The sequence below is a fragment of the Carcharhinus amblyrhynchos genome, chromosome 3, assembly GCF_965287045.1.
Source record: "Carcharhinus amblyrhynchos chromosome 3, sCarAmb.v2.hapA, whole genome shotgun sequence".
NCBI classification, from domain to species: Eukaryota; Metazoa; Chordata; class Chondrichthyes; order Carcharhiniformes; family Carcharhinidae; genus Carcharhinus; species Carcharhinus amblyrhynchos.
The window spans coordinates 80,743,959-80,763,361 of NC_137326.1; the positions used below are offsets into that span (position 1 = coordinate 80,743,959).

The 19,403-nt window shown below is 43.3% G+C and overlaps 1 protein-coding gene across 1 annotated transcript in view; it reads left to right on the forward strand.

Annotated features, from left to right (window-relative positions):
* Positions 1-782: 782 nt before the first annotated feature.
* The window catches only part of LOC145340892 (heparan-sulfate 6-O-sulfotransferase 1-like), a 268,033-nt gene continuing 249,412 nt past the window's right edge, over positions 783-19,403 (forward strand). The window contains exon 1 of the mRNA XM_080185438.1: positions 783-1,370. Coding sequence (XP_080041564.1) covers positions 850-1,370 — 521 coding nt within the window. The 5' untranslated portion in view covers positions 783-849. The remainder of the gene's footprint in view (positions 1,371-19,403) is intronic.

The window sequence follows — 19,403 nt, forward strand, 5'->3', positions numbered from 1 at the left end:
ACTGGGGGGAAAAAAAAATATACCGCAGGGTGTGTGCTGGAAATAACAGGCAATACAAAGGGTTTGCAACATGAGAGAGAAAATAAAACCTCAGCAGCCTCTGGCGGAGAGGGGTTTGGAGACAGATCTGAAAGACGACCAGCGACTGGGGCTGCTGCTGGGAGAGCTAGTGTGCGGTCGAGCCCGGCAACCTAAGTGTTTGGTCCCTGCCTATCGCTTCCACCCCCCCAGCTCTCTTGTTCCTCTTTCCCTATCAGGTTGGAGCTGTATATGTGAATGTGTGTGTGTGATCGCTGTGCATGCTGGGCTCAGATTGCAGACACAGAGAGGATGGTGATGGTGCTGGTATAGTGGGCTTTCAGCCTCCCTCTCTCTCTCTCCCTGTGTGTGTATGTGTGTGTTGAGGGGGGTGAGGATGGATGCTGCCTGTCTGGCCACAGTGTGTGCGTGCTGTCACTGAGCCGGCTCGCCCGCAGCTCCAGCGCAGGCGAAACCTCCTCCTCCCCCCTCCTCCTCCTCCTTTCTCCTTCTCCCACCCCCCCCCTCCCTCCCTCCCTTTCCATTTCAGATCAGTTTCACTCTGGTTACTTTCAGCTACGTTGTAACCAACGCATCACAGCCCTGGCCACGCCGGCGGAGGGCTGCTTAATTCTCTTTCTCCTGTACTCCCCTCCGCCTAAGAGAAAGAGGAAAAAATAAACGGGAGGAGGTGGGGGGTGGAGAGGAGAGGAGAGGAGAGGGGGGGGCAAAGCACATCTGCTCGGGAGGGGGGGCGGGGGGGGGGAAGAAAAGAAGAAGCAGCATTTGTTCCAAAGCCCTCTGTGCATCTCCTGAGTGAGATGGTAACCCATGAAACTCACGGGAAGGAACATGGTTGAAAGGACCAACAAATTCATCCTGATTATTGCTGGCTCCGCAATTTTCATGATCATCATTTTCCAGTACGTCTGTCCAGGGACCAACTGCAGGATCGCGGGACCCCGAGGTTTCCAACAGGAGGAGGCGGTGGACATCTTCCCTACCCCCGACCCCCACTACGTGAAGAAATACTACTTCCCGGTGCTGGACCTGGAGAGGACGGTGGATTTTGACATCAAGGGCGAAGACGTGATCGTCTTCCTGCACATCCAGAAGACCGGGGGCACCACCTTCGGCCGCCACCTGGTGCAGAACGTCAAGCTGGAGCTGCCCTGCGACTGCAAGCCCGGCCAGAAGAAGTGCACTTGCTACCGGCCCAACCGCCGGGAGACCTGGCTCTTCTCCCGCTTCTCCACCGGCTGGAGCTGCGGCTTACACGCCGACTGGACCGAGCTCACCAACTGCGTGCCCGGAGTGCTCAACAAGAGGGAGAACAAGAGCAGAACTTCCAGGTGAGCCAGGAACACACACGGGGTGGGGAGGGGTCCACAAACACAACAGGACACATATATATAATTTGATTTATTATTATCGCATGGATTAGTATACAGTGAAAAGTATACACAACACATGAGTACACATATCTATACACACATATATTTACACACACAAAGTGTACTTGTTTAAAGTGCATTGAGATTTTTACATTTATCTATGAATGAATTCTCTCTCCAGTTCCTTTCTTACTCCAGAACGCTTCCCTTCAAACTTTTGAGGAGGTCCATTCACCGTCTGACTCTCCCCCTATTGTGTGCATGTGTAGATTTAAGTTTGATTCCACTCCAGTCTTGGGGTGTAAGGGAGACACAGGCCTCCACATTAAAGCCAAACATTTCCCCCTTGCTCTAAATACATTTGTGCAGAATTGAAGCGACCCTCAAGGTTCAGGGCCAGTTGAATTTGGGAGGAAATGATATGACATTTGTCCCCAGCTAGTGCTCCAGCTGTTGCTGGCACATGTCAGATCTCTAGTTCAGCTCGGAAAATGTGCTAGTTGTTGATCACAATTCCCAGATCTAAAACCAGAGATCCCTGCCCTTCGCTGAAAGGATTTGTAAAAGTGTCTCCCTATTCTGCTGGCACTAACAGTTTTATTTTAAAAAGTATCTTTACAAGACAATATGATTGGATAATTTCTTCACTAGGTGTCTATTTAATATGGAAATGTAATGGGAGTGTGGCATTGTCTCCTTGTTGGCTGTCTCGCGAACCAGTTTTAACAGTTTAATGACTGAGGGTGAATGCTGCCGCATCAATGCTTGTGTTGCCAGGTCGTTTGTGTGCAAAATTTGCGCCCATAGCAATAACACAGATGCCCCACTGAGGAAGGCGTTGCTGCCGTTTTGCTGATTCTCTGTCTTGGACGTGCCAGTGATGCATCTTACCAAAGGGACAAGTACGTCGAAGACGTTACATTGGGGGAAACAATGTCTCCTTAATGTATCTTTCTTGTCCTGTTAGTGAGCTGCCTGTGCCTGTCACCACATCAGCAGCGATGCTGATAACAGTGGTTAAGGCAGAGCCACTGCCTTTGTCGTTCCAGAGACCTATCTCAAGAGGATGATTTACCCACGCCCTCACCCCACCCCACCGCACCCCACCCTGGTTGCATAGAAATGCAGCACATTAACTGGAAGCATTAACCGCTGCCATCTGTAACACAAAGCATATTTAGGTTATTGACTTATAAATGTTCAGTCCTTTAACCACCACTACACAACTTGGCCTTCCTGCGTCCCCCAAAAGCTCCACTAACCTCCTGTACAGGCATGGCCGACCTGTTAAAGAGAATTCCAAGGTATTGAGGAAGGTCAGTTGCCAGCAAGTCTGCTTTAACACTCAAGTGCGCCTAGGAATACATTATGCAGTGTGGACGGGTGGGTTCCAACTCACCGAGAGCCCCCAGGGCAATCAAAAGCTTTGCTTCTACAATGTCGAGCAGTAATAATAAACCCCACTTGTCTGTGTCTGAATTATCTGTTCGTTCCACTTATCCTCAACCCATTCCTCCTTTTGTCATGGTTTAAGATACTCCCAAGCAGAAGAAAGACAAATCATATGCTGATGTCCTTAATTCACATGTGTCTATGTACCACCAGGTTGTGACAATGGGCTTTACATATTCCTGTAATTCAGCCAATTTCTATATCAGAATTTCTCAGTGTATTTCATGAAAGCATGGTCCTCACGTTGCATTTTCTGTAGTGCTTTAGATTTGTTTTCAAGTTCCGCCAGTGGCTATGTGTTTCATTCTCTCTGCCTCATTAGAAATCAGTGATAATTTTTGTTGCAGTTTGTGTATTTCCTGTTATTCAAAAACGAACTGTGACATTCTCCGCCATAGGAAGAGTTATAAACAGCTTCTTCCCAGACGGAAGAAGCTCTGGCCCTCCTCCTCCTCCTTTCCCCAGCCAGCTGCAAACCTACCAGTCTCACATCTTTTACAGCTAAAGACGCTGTCTTCTCCTTACTGCCACCTCAGTTGAGATTAGCCAATCTCAGACAGAGACAAGACAGAACCAGGGACTTTTCTAATCTCTCCTGGATTTATTCCATTCAAAGGACAACATGCTCACTAGCAAAAGTTTACAGGAGCTCACTTTTTTAGACAAAGTCATTTGTCAAATGTATTAGAGTCATGTTTTATTGTTGTGACTCTTTCTTAATGTAAAAGGGAGACATGGGGCTCGTGGAGTAGAGGCAAGTGGAAATGACGTTACACGTTTACGTGGCAAGACCTCCGTTTGAAAATCCTCATGCTGATTTTCAGATGTTATCTCCCTCCCAACCTTGTTAACCTTCTCCAATGCAATGACACCCCAAGATCCCTTTGCTCGTCTAATTTTGGCTTGAACATCCCAAGTTTTCATCACTACTCTGTTCAGGCCTAGGCCGTAGACACTGGAATTGCCTCCAAACATCTCTCCACCTCTCTCTCCCTCCTCCTTGAAGATATACTTTCAAATGGGCTTTTTGACTAAGCTTTTGATCACTCACCCAAATGTCTTAAGTGGTTTGCTGTCAGTTTTTCCTGACGTCACCCTGCAGAGCAGGTCGGGGCAATTTCCTAGGTTAAAAGCACAGCATAATGCAAGTTGTCTTTGTTAAAGTGAACTGGATGTGCCAAACCATTTTATTTGAAAAGAAGCCCACAAGGATTGTAATATTTCCAATAGCCGGCTGTTGAAGAAAGAAGAGCTAGTCTTTACTTAGAATAGATTTAATCACAGAGTGCAACTTTTCAGTTATATAGCTGCTGATTCCACTCTATTTCTGCGTCAACAAGTGTCTTATATATTCTCAGGTAACCATCCAATATTGCCCTCCACCCTGTATGTACTTGCCTTCCACTGATACAACTATCAGTGAATGCAGCTTCAGTGAGAGTGGGGTCCAGCTTTGGCTGAAGTCAAGCCAGGGCAAGAGGTCACATGGAGATGGCAACAATGGGAGTGCAGCTGAGAGGTTTGAAGGCCTGCAACAGATGGAAACAAGATTACAGATGGTGGATTGAGCGTAGGACCTGGCCTAAGGAGGGGGGAACCTGGCAGCTGGCCTTTATCCAAAGCAACAGGGATCAAGCAAAAATAGAATGGTTGCTTGTGTCATGTTGCTCTGGAGAGAACAGAGGGAGGACTACAGAGCAGAGCAAATGGTATTTCCAAATGCAGTGAGGAGAGTTATAAATAGAAATAAATCTTGTGAGGCCTGCAAAGTCTGATGGTTTCTAGAGTTCTAAATGATATTTATAACGCTTTTTCTGGCATCAAAACAGAAATTTTAACCTAACTCACCAAGCAAGGAACTCATGTGATCATGTGGAACATCAGTGAGTTTCCTCCGGGTGCTCCAGTTTCCTCCCACAGTCTGAAAAACATTCTAGTCAGGTCCATTGGCCATGCTAAATTCTACCCCTATGTACCCGAGCATGCGCCAGAGTGTGGTGACTAGGGGATTTTCACAGTAACTTCATTGCGGTGTTAATGTAAGCCTACTTGTAACATGAATAAATAAACTTAAAAGTGTTACGCGCTGCTCAATTTGCCTTCCATCCACTTCAGTGGAGTGTATAATCCAGCATAAATAAAGTGCAAATCCATTATTGTACCAAGTCTCATTATCTTGCCCATGGATGTGTTGGGTTAAAATTGTACAACTCACTGTCCCCTCCCCTGTCTCATAGCTTGAGATCCTCTCACATTGAGTTCCTTTGGACTACAATGACTGGAATATCCATGGCTTTGGAATGAGTATTGATATGTTAAGGAAAACTATTAGGAGTGCCTTTTATAATGTGGCAGTTGACTGTTGACTGGGGAATATCAATTTAAAGACTAAAAGCCAGTAACCTTGAATGGCGCACAGACCCACGACTGCAAGTTTGCTAATGGCTGGCAAATATTGGTCCATTACCTTCAGGATTTAGCTGGTTAAATGGATGTTTTATTTAAAAGCAACAGAGTCCCCAAGTAACTAGATTTATCTTTTGAGATTGCCAGTTGGAAAATAGATTACATGCAGTAAGTTTGTGATAACATAATTTAAATGCAGTCCACTAATCAGTTTATGGGCAGACCTGCTCAGAAATCTGACCAACTGCATCAAGGTTTTTTGCATTGAGAAAAAAGATCTGCTTGCAATTGGCCAGAGATTATTGGAAGGAAATAACTCTGAAACCAATTTTCTACAGTCACCTCCTTCCAACACCACCCTCTCCACCCACCCAACACCACCTCTCCCCTTCACACTCCATCCCCGCACCCACCTCCCCACCACCACCACCACCAAACTCTGTCCCCTTCACAATGAATTGGTTAAATTGCAGTCCTTGCCTGGGAATCCTTGGGATGACAGAAAGACAGACAGTGTAACTGATAAAATAAGTATAATCATGATCCTTTGAATGGGATCATCAGCAAGGTTTGAACAAGATGTGGATTGCAGAATAGTCACGTTTGGAAGGGGTGAATCAGCGCACAATATTTAGAATAAAGGTTGAGCTTTTACTTCTGCATTTCGGGGTATTCAGTTCCAATTTAAATTTTCAATGAAATGACCCTCACCCCGCCTCAATCCCTTAGTGTTCTCAGGAAAGTGGAGTTCTCACCAGTATCTTGGTGAATATTTTCCCCCGTCCACTTAAATTCAGGTCACTATATTTTGTTATTTATACGATCTTGCCTTGCTCAAGTAAGCTGCTGCATTTCAAACCTTGCAACAATGGCTACAAAAAAGATGTATTTCATTGACTGTATTGATAAAAAAACTTTGGGATATCTCTGAGGCCACAAAAGGTGTAATATCAATAAAAATTTGTTCTTCCTCCGCTCAGTTGGAGTGTTTAAGATGATTTTTATTGATGGTAATGTTTTATTTTCATAATTTGTCTGAGGAACAATTATGAAACTAGTATGTGGTAAGACCCATGAGCAAAAGTTGGTTCAGACTTGATGGGCCAAATGGCCTCGTCTGAACTGTAGGGATTCAGTGATTCTAAAACCACTGATTTTGGTTTACGTGTTTAAAAAATGAGTAGAATTTTGGAATATCATTCCCAAAGAATTGATTCAGAAAAAAGAAAATCCAGAAACTCATGGAATTGAATTTGGGATTGTTAGCCTCCTAGCCTGGTGCCCCTAAATGAATAATAGCCACTTTATACATCATGAGTGAGACCACTAATTTTCAATTTTTAATGAAAATACTAAGATTAGACTGTGTGATCTCAGAACGTTGGTTAATATCCGTGAAGTGTATCGGTAGAATACAGAACACCATGGAGGCTGACAGATTCAGTCACAGTAAGTCAATGCCCTGATTACAATTTCGTGTTACCCAATGATCAAATGACATCTTAACGCAACACTGTGAGCCAAGTGGCTGGGCCTAAAGGCCACTGGACCTTTAACGTTTCCCCAGTTCATTTCGATTCATTTGTGCAATGACCTGAAATAGCAGTTCAGGGCTTTGTTAACAAGACCCAGTTTAATAAGCATTGTCCCATAAATAACATAATGCATTCTCGTGTGACACCTCTTGGGTTGCCAGAAGAAATTCTTTTACGTTGTGCATTGCTTTGTGGTAATAAACTTGAGGCAAGTGTTTATTGTATCATTGGTAGTCATTGTAATACTTGTTTTCACCTTATGGATAGTGGATTCAAACATTGTCCTTGGTCACTTGTCTTCCTCCTCTGAGACCCTGCACAATTTCAATGGGGCTTAAAACTGTCATTGCCTCCAACTTTTTTGGTGGACCAATGTAATTGAAATTTCACACACCAGAAGATGATTTCAAAAGCCTTGTATTTGTCCAGTGCCTTTCATGACTGTTGAACCTCCCAAAGTGTTTCACAGCTTGTGAGACATTTCTGAAAAATAGCCGTTGTTCTCGTGTAGGAAATACAGCAGCCAATTCGAGCACAGTAACTCCACCAAATAGTACTCTAATAATATATTTTGTTTGTGATTTTAGCTGAAGAACAAACATAGGCCAGGGCCCTGCAGAAAACTCCACCGGTCATCTTTCAGTAATGTTACGAGATTATTTTTATATCCGCCTGTGAGGGTAACTGCAGTATCGGTTTAACGTCTCAACAGAAAAGCATCACCTTTGATAGTGATGATTAACCCAGTGAAGCAATGAAATGATCCTCCAATAGGATTTTAAGAATAACGTGCTGCTCACCAGAATGTTGATTGCAATCTTGCTGTAGTCCAGTGAGTTGTCTGATGCCACATTAAAAATCTTGAACCAAGTAAGAATTAGGATTAAGGAACTAACTTTTTGTACCGAGTTAGTCTCTTTCATTGACTCCTGGAGCCATTGCATGTACATCTTGTTGCAAAGGTGGTACTTTGCCTTGGGGATTGGAGTTGGAGTATCTGTATTTTGGTGACGTCATAAAACTGGGAGAGTGATGCTGAGATTTATAATCGATTTCCCGAAGTTGTATAAATGTAGTTTCCATTCAGATGGAATAATGAATTAATTGTGCTCTTTCTTAATCGTGTGATATTTACAGCAAGTTGCAGCATTAGAATATGTTTTTGTGACACAGACCATAAACTGCATTGCTTCCTAGCTGCACTGAGCAGTTAAGATCAGCAGGTCCTGGCATTTCAACCTGTTAATTAAAAATCTGTTGTGTTAGCTGGATTCAATTGTGACGTGCTGTTCATCAGCTACCCAAACCTTCCAAGCAGAATTGACAAGTAGACGGAGGCCCACCAGAGGAACTGTTTTTGAACTCCTTTCCAGTTCTTCTTTCCCAGTAAACCATTTGCTATGATTTGCACATTTCCTATTTTTATTCCAATACCATTTCATGGCTGTGAGCAACCTTTCAGAGGAGTGCAATATTGTTGATTTCTTTCTTTGGTATGTTGGCTTGAGCTTTGAGGGTAAAAAGCTCTCCAGGATGATAGATTCTGCAGCTTTAATCACCGGCTGTGTCCGCAGAGAGCAATTTGAGCTGTCGAAACAGTTGTGGGTGCGGGTCTGTCACTGATGGAGGTAGAGAAGAGAGCAATTTGAGGTGATGAATTAAAGCTGCTTTTACATCCTGTGAGGCCCATGCTAATGCCACTCACTCCCAGAAGTGCGGATCTTGAGACATGACATGTGCTAAGTACCATGTGCTTGGGAAGAACGTTGGACTTCTGGTTCCCAAAGCTCTCCGTCACTGGGGTTTCTCCTCGTCTCATGTCTGAATCCGTTCTAGATTAATTGCTAGAGATTGATTTGCTGTGCACTCCATTATCGTCGCATTACGTGACCTCTAGAGTGATAGCAAGCAAAATAGATAGACCGTAGGTATTTTTTATTATATCAGTTTCTGTGTCTTGATTGCTGGCTGCTCGTCAAATGCAGAACTCACCAAGAGGGACTGCTGGGGAGAACTGTATTTACTGGATCTCTCAGTATGCCAGTCCATGATGTTTTACATTTGGCTCATGCAACTTCTGCTTTTGGGAACCACAAGAGCACGACTGGAGCTCACAGAAATGTAAGTACAACTTCTGAGTATTGCACATTAAGAGCAATACTGGCATCTTATACAGTGCCTCACTGTGCCAAGACATCTCAAATCACTTCACTAATAAATTACTCATTTTAATGGAGAGCAGTGTTGTTATGTAAGCAATAAATGTCTTGGGACAGGTGCATTTGTTTTTTCCATAATACAGTGGGATCAGTAAGTTTCAGAACACAACTGCCATACTGGATAAGATACTCTCCAGAGCAGGTTGGTTCTGGCTTGGCATCACACTAGCATCTACTGACAATTCTGCAGCTGGCAAAGGATTTAAAGGGGAAGGGGTAATCTGGCAGAATGTTAAACTGAAAGCAGGTGAGCATTTAAATTTGAACCACTGCCATTCATAATTAAGGAAATCAGTGATGTCTCTACTACTGCTGAGATCAGGCCAGCACAGGACCATCCAGACTCATGGGCCACTTTCATGTATACAGATAGGCCTTGTTGACCACATATGTGGCACACAGCAAGATTCCCACAAACTAGAAGGAGAAAATGATCGAGTTAATCCAGTGAAACCTAGGACACCAAGAGAGTTCCCTCTGCGTTCTACCCAGAATGGCAAAGAATTTTTAACATCCGCCTAGACAGGTAGCCAGTTGAATATCAGTAGTAATGCAGTATATTTCTTTCGTACTGTACCTAAGTGTTGGCCCAGGTTATGTCATGTCTTAGAGTGTGGCTTGAACTCTCAACCTTTTGACTAGGAGTACCAAAGATTTAAAGTGAAACTTTTAGCTATCAATTAACTAATAGCGGTAAGAGCAGCCCTCTTTAGGCAGTCAGGCAGGACCAATTCAGCAATGAGAAGTTTAAGTGCAAGTTGAACAGAATTGCCTGGGCCTCTGCCACAGGGTTGCCACCACTCGCAAATTACTTATGACTCATGAGCTGTGGTTTAGACACCCTCATTAGAACAAGACAGCCAAAAAACGAAGATTGAGAAAAACTTCACTGAGTTTGCATCTGAAGGTCAGATTCCTGTTGGGCCCCCCATCTGGGTACAGGACCTGGCGGTGTGACTGAAAGTTGCGGGGTGCTTTGCTGTTTGCTTTGGTGACAGATTACTTGCTGCTGAGGCTGTCGACATGTATGCTTCCAGGGCCGGGGAAGAGCTATAATAATTTACAAGCACCTTCCAAGCTGAATGAATTGTGGCTGTTCTCAGCAAGGGTTGAAATCCATGGTTTATTGGCTGTGGCCAGACTTTTTTTTCCCCGTGTACTTCCTTTGTCTCTTGGACATATATATGTGCCCTGCATCCCTGTCTTCACCTCACAAAACTTGGACCCAGCAGAGTGGATTCTACTGACTGGGCCTTTATAAAATTCCACATTCTGCTTGGCTTGTTCTATATATTTTCCTGCTCATTCAACTTTTCAAATATTTATTTTCTAAAAGCTTCCATCGTTATGTTTACCAAGACGTTCAGCACATTTGTCTTTTATTATATAAATAAATACAATTTATTTGTCCATGTATTTCTGTGGTATAATGTGTGCTCTGCTGAGTGGGGCCAAAGCATGTGCTGAACAGCAGTGGCAGTCACTTCAGGACTGACTGACCTATTTTTATGGGGATTGTACAGTGTACTCCTGTTAAAATGTATGGCTGTCTATCCACATTTTGTGGACACTTCTCACAAGTAGCCACTTGATGAGGTGATGTAGTGTATTCTGTAATACCTGAAGCAGCTTGGGAATAAATGGTGCTTTGTGTCAACAACAACAAGTTAGGCTGCCTTTTGCAGCGAGTTGGCCATTACCTCATTCTGCTCCCCAGGGCTGAGGACCACTTCACTGTCGCCATGTTGCAATCTGCCTGAAGAAAGGTTGTTTAAATGTGGATATATTTGCTGTGATAATCACCCAGTGTTTACTGTTCTGGGTAGCACAGAGGCCTGGAGCAACAGGGCATAACTTTTTTTAACAAAAGAAGGGCCTGGGGAACATGTGTATGTTCTAATGAACTTTGAGCTGTATCATTTATACTGGCCAGACTCCATAAAACAATTCTCTATGTTGCAACAGTGACAACACTGCACATGTACTTCATTATCTTGCAAAGCGCTTTGGGACAGCCTAAGGTTATGAAAGGGGCTGCCTGAATGCACAATGTTTCCTTGAACTCATTTCTGCATTTGCTGTAAAGAGAAATACTTCAGCATATCCACCACTCCACGATTAAACTCTCCTTTGAAGGGAGATCAGTATTGGCTTTTGAAATCCTTCTGACAGCAGCTTGATATATCCTGAGCTGGGTACTGAGATCTGTAGCAGTGTCTTTGTCAAAAAGTATTTGGTAAAGATTCTTTGCATTTGGTGGTAAACATGCGAAGAAGTGACACAAACCACATTCCCATGTGGTGCCCTTAATTGGATGGAAAATGTTGCAGATCGACTTCTGGCTTTTCTCTCTCACCCTCGCACTTCCTGGGAAGATGGTGTCTTTTGAAAGCATTGGTTGCTTTTACGACTTTTGTACAGAGATAGATCACCCAACCTCACTACTGCTCTCGGCCACTTGAGAGTATGTATCAAGCAGGGCTCATTAGGTAGCATCTTGCCTCTGCACCCGATGGTTACAGGTTCAAGTCCCATTCCAGCACTAGAGAGCACAAAAATCAAAGCTGACAGTGTGCTGCAGTATGGAGAGAATGCTACACTGTCAGGGGTGGCATCTTTCAGATGAGGTGTTAAACTACGGCTCTGTCTTCTCTCGCATGTGGAAATAAAGAGTTCATGGCACTATTGTGAAGAAAAAGCAGAGGAGTGATCCCTGGTGTCCTGCCTGATATGTATTCCTCAATCAGCATCACAAAAACCTGTTACCTGATGATAATTGTGTTGCTGTTTGTGGGATTTTGTTGTGCACAAAATCAACATTATCATTCATACTTTACAACAGTGAGTAGATTTCAAAAGCTGTTAAAACGTCTTGAGGTCTTAAAAGGCGCTATATAAATGCAAATCCTTCATTTTGCAGATTTGATCTCCCATGGAAACTAAAATTAGTCAATTGAAATACTTGTGTGCTTTCTCACTTCAACAATTGTTTTGCCCAAGGCATCAATACCCCCTTCTCGTGTGTAATTGATGTGATTTACTCTATAGTTACTGCGTGCAAATAGGCTGAGGGTTGGTGAGGGGTGAGAGTGGGGGGGCGACAGGGTCCGGGAAAGGTCAGAGAGTAGGTGTGCAGAGGGAGAGTTTGCCTTTGCGATGCTGTGAAGACTGATGAGCTGAGATTGCCACAACTCGGAGCTGGAGGTAAAAATGATCATTGTACAATGCTGACAGAAGGGAGCTGAAGTTGAGCAGCTCTGCGGAATCTGTCTTAACCTAATAAAAATATAGTCCCCTGCCGACTTGAGCTGCAGCTGCCCTTGTTGCCTGGCGACACAACAAAAAAAAAGTGTACAGGTTGTGAAGGAAGTGATTTGATTGTGTGGAGAGATCGTGATGAAAATCAGAAATGCAGTAATTCAGTTTGGTCCTTGAACCTCCTGGTTTTCCGAACGGTGCTGATGTATCTGGAAAATCTCAACAATGAATTTTTTTTTGAAAGTTTCTTCATACTGTCAGTTTAGTGTACCTGAAAGACTGGGGGCAAGGGGGACGTTTTAATGTGAAACTGACGAATGGGTAACTTCAACAAGTTCTTCTTTGCCTGTGAAGTGTTACATGAGCAAGGCAGCAAGGTCACTTAACTTGCAAACACGAGTTTTATTTCGGATTGAGAAACCAAGGTCAAGGCTTTGCAGGATGTAACCTCAGCTGAAAAAAAAACAAAGGCAAAACAAAATAATGATTAGGTGGTGTCAATCTTTGCTTTCAGAAGCAATGTTGATAGGAAGATGGGATTACTGAGGGAGGTGAGCTATAGTTGCCTCCAGAGAAATAATGAGGTTTGAATAGGAGGTTGCGTTCTTGAAGGAACTGTTTGGTTCAACCTCAGAATACTGGTTAATAGGGTCAGATGGAATCAATGGCTGAAGTTACGGTGACCTTTCACAGGGTTTGGGTGTGTGTATTTATTATTGTACAAGTCGGCTGCCTAAAATCGCTTAGTCGCCACACTCTGGTGCATGTTTGGGTACACTGAGAGAGAATTTAGCAAGGCCAATTTACCTAATCAGCACGTCTTTCAGACTGTGGGAGGAAACTGGAGCACCCAGCAGAAACCCATGTAGATACGGGGAGAACATGCAGACTCTGCACAGGCAGTGACCTAAGTCAGAAATTGAACCTGGGTTCCTGACGCTGTGAGGCAGCAGTGCTAACCAGTAACCACTGTGCTGTGTGTGCACTTGTGCGTGTGTGTGCACCCATGTCTACGTGCATTATGATGGAGCTGTATAAAATGCTCCTTAGGCCACAGCTAGAGAATTGTGTGCCGTTCTGGTTGCCATACCGAAGGAAGGATATGATTGCACTAGAAAAGACGCAGATGAGATTCACCAGGATGTTGCCTGGGCTGGAGCATTTCAGCTATGAAGAGAGACTGCTTAGGCTGGAGTTGTTTTCTTAGACCAGAGAAGGCAGAGGGGAGGTCTGATTGAGGTGTATAAAATTATGAGGGACATAGATGAGTAGATAGGAATTACTTTTTCCCTCAGTAGGAGGGAGCATAGATCAAAGATAATGGAAGGAGATTTAGGGGGGGATTTGAGGAAAAGCTTTATCGCCCAGAGGAGGTGGGAATCTGAAACTCACTGCCTGAAAGGGTCGTAGAGGCAGAAGCCGTCACAATGTTTAAGAAGCATTTAGATCAGCACTTGAAACTCCACAGCATACAAGACTACAGACCAAGTGCTTGAAAATGGGGTTACAATAGACAAGTGCTTGATAGCTGGCGCAGACAGGATGGGCCTAAGGGCCTCTTTTTGTGCTGTAAAGCACTGTGACTCCATTGACAGATCCTTTAGCCTGACACCAGTCACTGGGGATTGCCTTCTGCTGTTAGTAGTTTAATTCATGGCTAGATGTAGCTAGATGCAAAACCGTGAAATAAAAGTGTGGAAAAATCTCAACCGGTCTGCGGAGAGGCATCTGAGGAGAGGGAAACAGAGTTGATGTTGAGTCCATTATGATTTCTTCAGTTCTCAGGAAGCAAAGAATATGGAGGGAGAGAGCAAGAAAGAGTGAAGTTTAGGCAGCAAATGAGCCGTGATCATGTGGAATGGCAGCACAGGTTTGAGAGAACATACAAGCTGCGCCTCCTCTTTCTGTTCTCACCTCTTGCTTACAAATGCTCAGGTTGGGTCCTACAAAGACCACCCGGCTCCAGACCTTATTGCAACCTGATTTCTAGACATGAGGTAATGTCAAAGTTACATTTGACCGAGTGTGGCATCAAGGAGTGCTAATAAAATTGAAATCAGTGGGAATCTGAGAGAAAACTGATCTGTCTAGACTCATACTTAGTATGAAATAAGATGGTTGTTCAAAGCAGTTAAGTCAGCCCCAGTGCGTTGTTGCAGGACTTCCTCAGAGTCTCAGATCCAACCATCTCCAGCTGCTTAATGAAGTCAGAAGTGGGAACTTTCATTGATATTTCACAGTATTCAGTTCAGCTCCTCAGATAGTGAAACTGTCCGTGCCTACATTCAGAAAACCTGGGCTGACAAGAGGCAAGAAGCATTCATAGCACACAGGTTCCAGGAAATGAGCATCCCCACAAAGGGAGAAGCTAACCTTCAAGTCAAGAGGTGAGTTACTTGCTAGAGAATCCCAGCTTCAATATGAAACCAGGAGTTTGGTGATGGTAATGCTATTGAACCTCATGAAGTTTCAGCATTGATCAGAAACTTTAACTGGACCAGCCACATTAATTTGACTGTCACAGGGACAGGCCTGAAGCTGGGATCCTATAGCAAGTAACTCACCTCTTGACTCTCCAAGGACTTTGCACCTTCTTTAAGCCAGAATCAGGAATGTAATGAAATGTCTGAATGAAGGCAGTTTCAAAAACACTCGAGAAGCTCAATGTCATCTAGGACAAAGTACCTCCTTGATTAGCACTATGTCCTTTCTCGAGGGCAATTCAGGTTGAGCGCAAGTGCTGGTCTTGATAGGGATGCTCACATCCCACAAATGAATAAAAAAGAATCCATCGCTTTAAACATCCACACCCTCATCATCAGTGCACTGTAGCTGCAGTGCATCTTGTGGACAGTGCACACTGCAAGGTGCTGAGTTGTCATTTACAGCACCCTGTAAACACTTTAACCATTGCCATTTAGAAAGAAAAAAGATTTTGGGGTAGCAGTGGAAGGGTGTATTTCTGAATGGAGGGCTGTGACAAGTGGTGTTCCTCAAGGATCAGTGCTGGGACCTTTGCTGTTTGTAGCATATATAAATGATTTGGAGGAAAATGTAACTGGATTGATTAGTTAGTTTGCAGGTGACACAAAAGTTGGTGGATTTGCAGACAGCGATGAAGACCATCAGAGAATACAGCAGGATATAGATGAGTTGGAGACTTGAGCAGAGAGATGACAGATGGAGTTTAATCCGAACAAATGTGAGGTAATGCATTTTGGAAGGTCTAATACAGAGAGGAAATATACAATCAATGGCAGAACCCCTAAGAGTATTGATAGATAAAAGGATCTGGGTGTACAGGTACACAGGTCACTGAAAGTGGCAATGCAGGTGGAGAAGATAGTCAAGAAAGCATATGGCATACTTGCCTTCATTGGCCGGGGGTTTGAGTTTAAAAATTGGTAAGTCATGTTGCAGCTTTATAGAATCTTAGTTGGGCCGCACTTAGAATATAGTGTTCAATCCTGGTTGCCACACTATCAGAAGGATGTGAGGCTTTGGAGAGAGTACAGAAAAGATTTACCAGGATGTTGCCTGGCATGGAGGGCATTAGCTATGAGGAGAGGTTGGAGAAATTTGGTTTGTTCTCACTGGAGTGACGGAGGTTGAGGGAAGACCTGATAGAAGTCAAGAAGATTATGAGATGCATGGATAGGGTGGATAGTCAGAAGCTTTTTCCCAGGGTGGAAGAGTCAATTACTAGGGGGCATAGGTTTAAGGTGTGAGGGGCAAAGTTTAAAGGAGATGTACGAGGCAGATTTTTTACACAGAGGGTGATGGGTGCCTGGAACTCGTTGCCAGGGGAGGTAGTGGAGCTGATACAGTAGTGACTTTTAGGGGGCATCTTGACAAGTACATAAATAGGATGGGAATAGAGGGATATGGTCCCCGGAAGAGTAGAGGATTTTAGTTAAGTTGGGCAGCATGGTCGGTGCAGGCTTGGTGGGCCGAAGGGTCTCTTCCTGTACTGTAATTTTCTTTGTTCTTTGAAAAAGGTCGCAAAAGCATGGGAGAATTAGCAGCTGCAAGAACCCTCCAAGTCATACACCATCCTAACTTGAAAATATATCACTGTCTCTGGATCAAAACCTTTGAACATGCCGAGGGTAGTACCTTCACAACATAAATTCCAGTGGTTCCAAAAGGCAGCTCACCACTGCTTGTTCAAGAGCAATTAGGGATGGGTATTAAATACTGGCATTGTCAACATTGTCCACATTCCATTAATTAAAACCAATTTGTCTAAGATCTGTGGGCACCAACCGAAGCCACATTACGGCTTGTAATTAGAGCCAAATTAGCATTGAATTGATAACTAGTGGTGTAAGAGGTGGAGATGGCACATTTACACAATGAGTGGTATACTTGAAATTGAGGTAAAAGACTGTGCTGCGTTAGAGTTGAAGAAGGATCACTGTGTCCTTTCCCCATCCTACGAGGGTGCTTCATACCAGCGCTGAGTGCCAAAAGAATGGACTGCAAATGTGAAGGATGAAAATACACATCTGCACTGTGACAGCATTAGAAATGATAGAAAACCACTAACAATTTTAGATATAGGCCCTTCATTAAAACTGCTATTCCCCTCCAATATGCGCTCCAGTGCATTTTTTTTAATTGATTGATTACAGTCACACCACTGTAACAAGAAAGCCCTTTGCCCCTTTCATCTTGTAGAATTGTTGTCTTTATTATATTTCTGGTTTACCTCGAAGGTGACACTTTGGTGAACCCGCTTCACCGGCGATGACAAGGCTGCAATTTCATCCCTTCCAATCGAAGCTTCTTGCCACTGTTTCTACAGTTGTTTTATAGACCAATTTCCTGTGCTGAGATTAAACCACTTATTGATCTTTCCGAGTAAGACAGCACAGATGCATCCTGGCACTTTTTTTTAGAAGTAACTTGATGGTAACAGACAGCCAGAAACAAAAAACTCTTTTTCTGTGACCGGGCACAGTCATGGTGCACGCAGAGAAATTCCTCCACCCAGGCCTCTTCTCCCCCAACCCATTCACATCTGATTCCTGCAAGGCCTAGTAGATTGTTAAGATGGGTGAACTGTTCCAGTCCACAAAGGTTTTTGTTTAAAGATTTGCTGCCAGTCTGAACGGCTTCCACTGTTCAGAGGCGAATGCCGCAGCAGAGGCAATTTTACTTTGTTGTTGCAGATTTATGGAACTACAATGGTGAGCATTCTGCGGGCTGACAGTAGCACTGCAGGAAACGTATGTTCAGGGGAGACTTCCCTTGTATGAACGGAGAGACAGTAAAATAGATGACTGTGCAGCCTTGTTATCTAGTGTGATTCCTATCCTCCGATGGCCAAAGAAGCTGCTGGTTTAGGAGGGGCACATGAGAGGATAGACAATTTATGTTTTTGCATTGCCTGCTCCCTGGTAAGCCAATCTCAGCAAATTGGACAAATTGCAAGATGGTTTTCTTTGATTTGTGCAAAACAAATATTTTTCTGATCTCCACGCTCAAGATTTGTGGCTGCTTCTAATGTTTTTCAAGCCTATTTTACAGTACGAGAGGTACTGAATTAACATCAATAAAGTCATTAATCCTGGGTCACTGTAGACATACAAGGTGATCTTCCTGACCTTCCACTGTTGGGGCTGAACGAGGCCAAAGTTGTAAATAACAAGATAATGTGATTCGGCAACTGTACATAGGGAAAGCCTAAGTTCCACCTTCATGTCAGTCTTTATCCTGGTTAAACAGAAGACCCAGACCCTTTCGGGGCACCCTGATAACACTGCAGATTAAATGAGGCTGGAAAAAACTGCAAAATTCCAGCTTGGTTTAGCTTTGAAGCGGCTGAGTCTCACTTGAGGACTCTGGTAAGGTCACTGCTGTTAGCCTCACTGGCACCAGGTTAGAAACAAAAAAAAACAATTAACATTTAAGATTAGGGAACAGTTTATTTTTAAATATTGAAGGATTAGCATCCTAGGATGAACTAGCTAAAACATAAACTTTAGTCATGTCTCACTTTCCCTCTGTTGAAAACACCAGTTGCAGTTTGGGAAACCCACCTTGATGCCATGCATGTTCAAGGATTGGATGTGATGCCACCTTTGGTGAATAGTTACCCAATCAACCCAAGTACAGGTATGCAGATGATCAGTGATTCTTTGACAAGGTGCTGGGAACAGCTGACAAATGAAATAATAGCACTAGTCATTACCATTAGGATGGTAGGAATAAAATTGGGAATAAAGAGATATATTCATACGGGGATTTTCATGAGTAAAAAAATAACAAAACAAACTTTTTATCATTCTTTTTATCTGGACCACATTCACATTGAATGTTACAGTTTTAAACAGATTGAATAAGGATCTGGAGGGCAGACAAAATCAACCAATATAATACAAGTCTTTTGTTAGCTACCTACAGCTCCAGGATTGGACTTGTTACGAAGTGACCAACGCACTCAATTGGTGCAAATTTTGGTAGTTTTTACTGTACAGGTAAATTTTCAACTCCAATGTTAAACGAGTGTCAAAGATTCAACATTTATTTTCTACATATTATGGACAGTTCCTATACACTATTGTGCATTGAGTGATTTCTGATTGAGTGTTAATAAGAGTCTCTGGCTGACACACTGTCCTTTCTATATATGGCAATCATTTATATATAAATAAATATAATTTACTGCGACTGCCACTGAGAATGGAATCTTCCACCATGTCCCTCGAACGTACAACTGACCCAAGCCGCAGGTTGAAGATTTGGGCTAATGCGATGTAAACGATTGTTACATTTCTTGAGAGGTAGGGCTAGCTGTTACTGGAAGTTTGTGTTGGATTTCTGGTTTAGTATTGCTCATTACGCAGACTGAGTGAATGAAATACCCCACATGTCATGCCACACATTCCTAGGATTTTTGGATTTGGTGCAGTACCAACACAGGACCCTGAGAGTTAAAATGTCGAGGAGATGCAGGAGTGCAAATGGGAATTCTATACTTTGAATGTTTCAGAGCTTATTTCAGTTTTTAGTGGAGTTAAATTTGTTCACTTTTAGTCATTTGTTAACCGAGTATTTCAAAGAGAATTTTCTTCCCAGCAGGACAACTAATTTATTATACTAATAGATGTAACTGT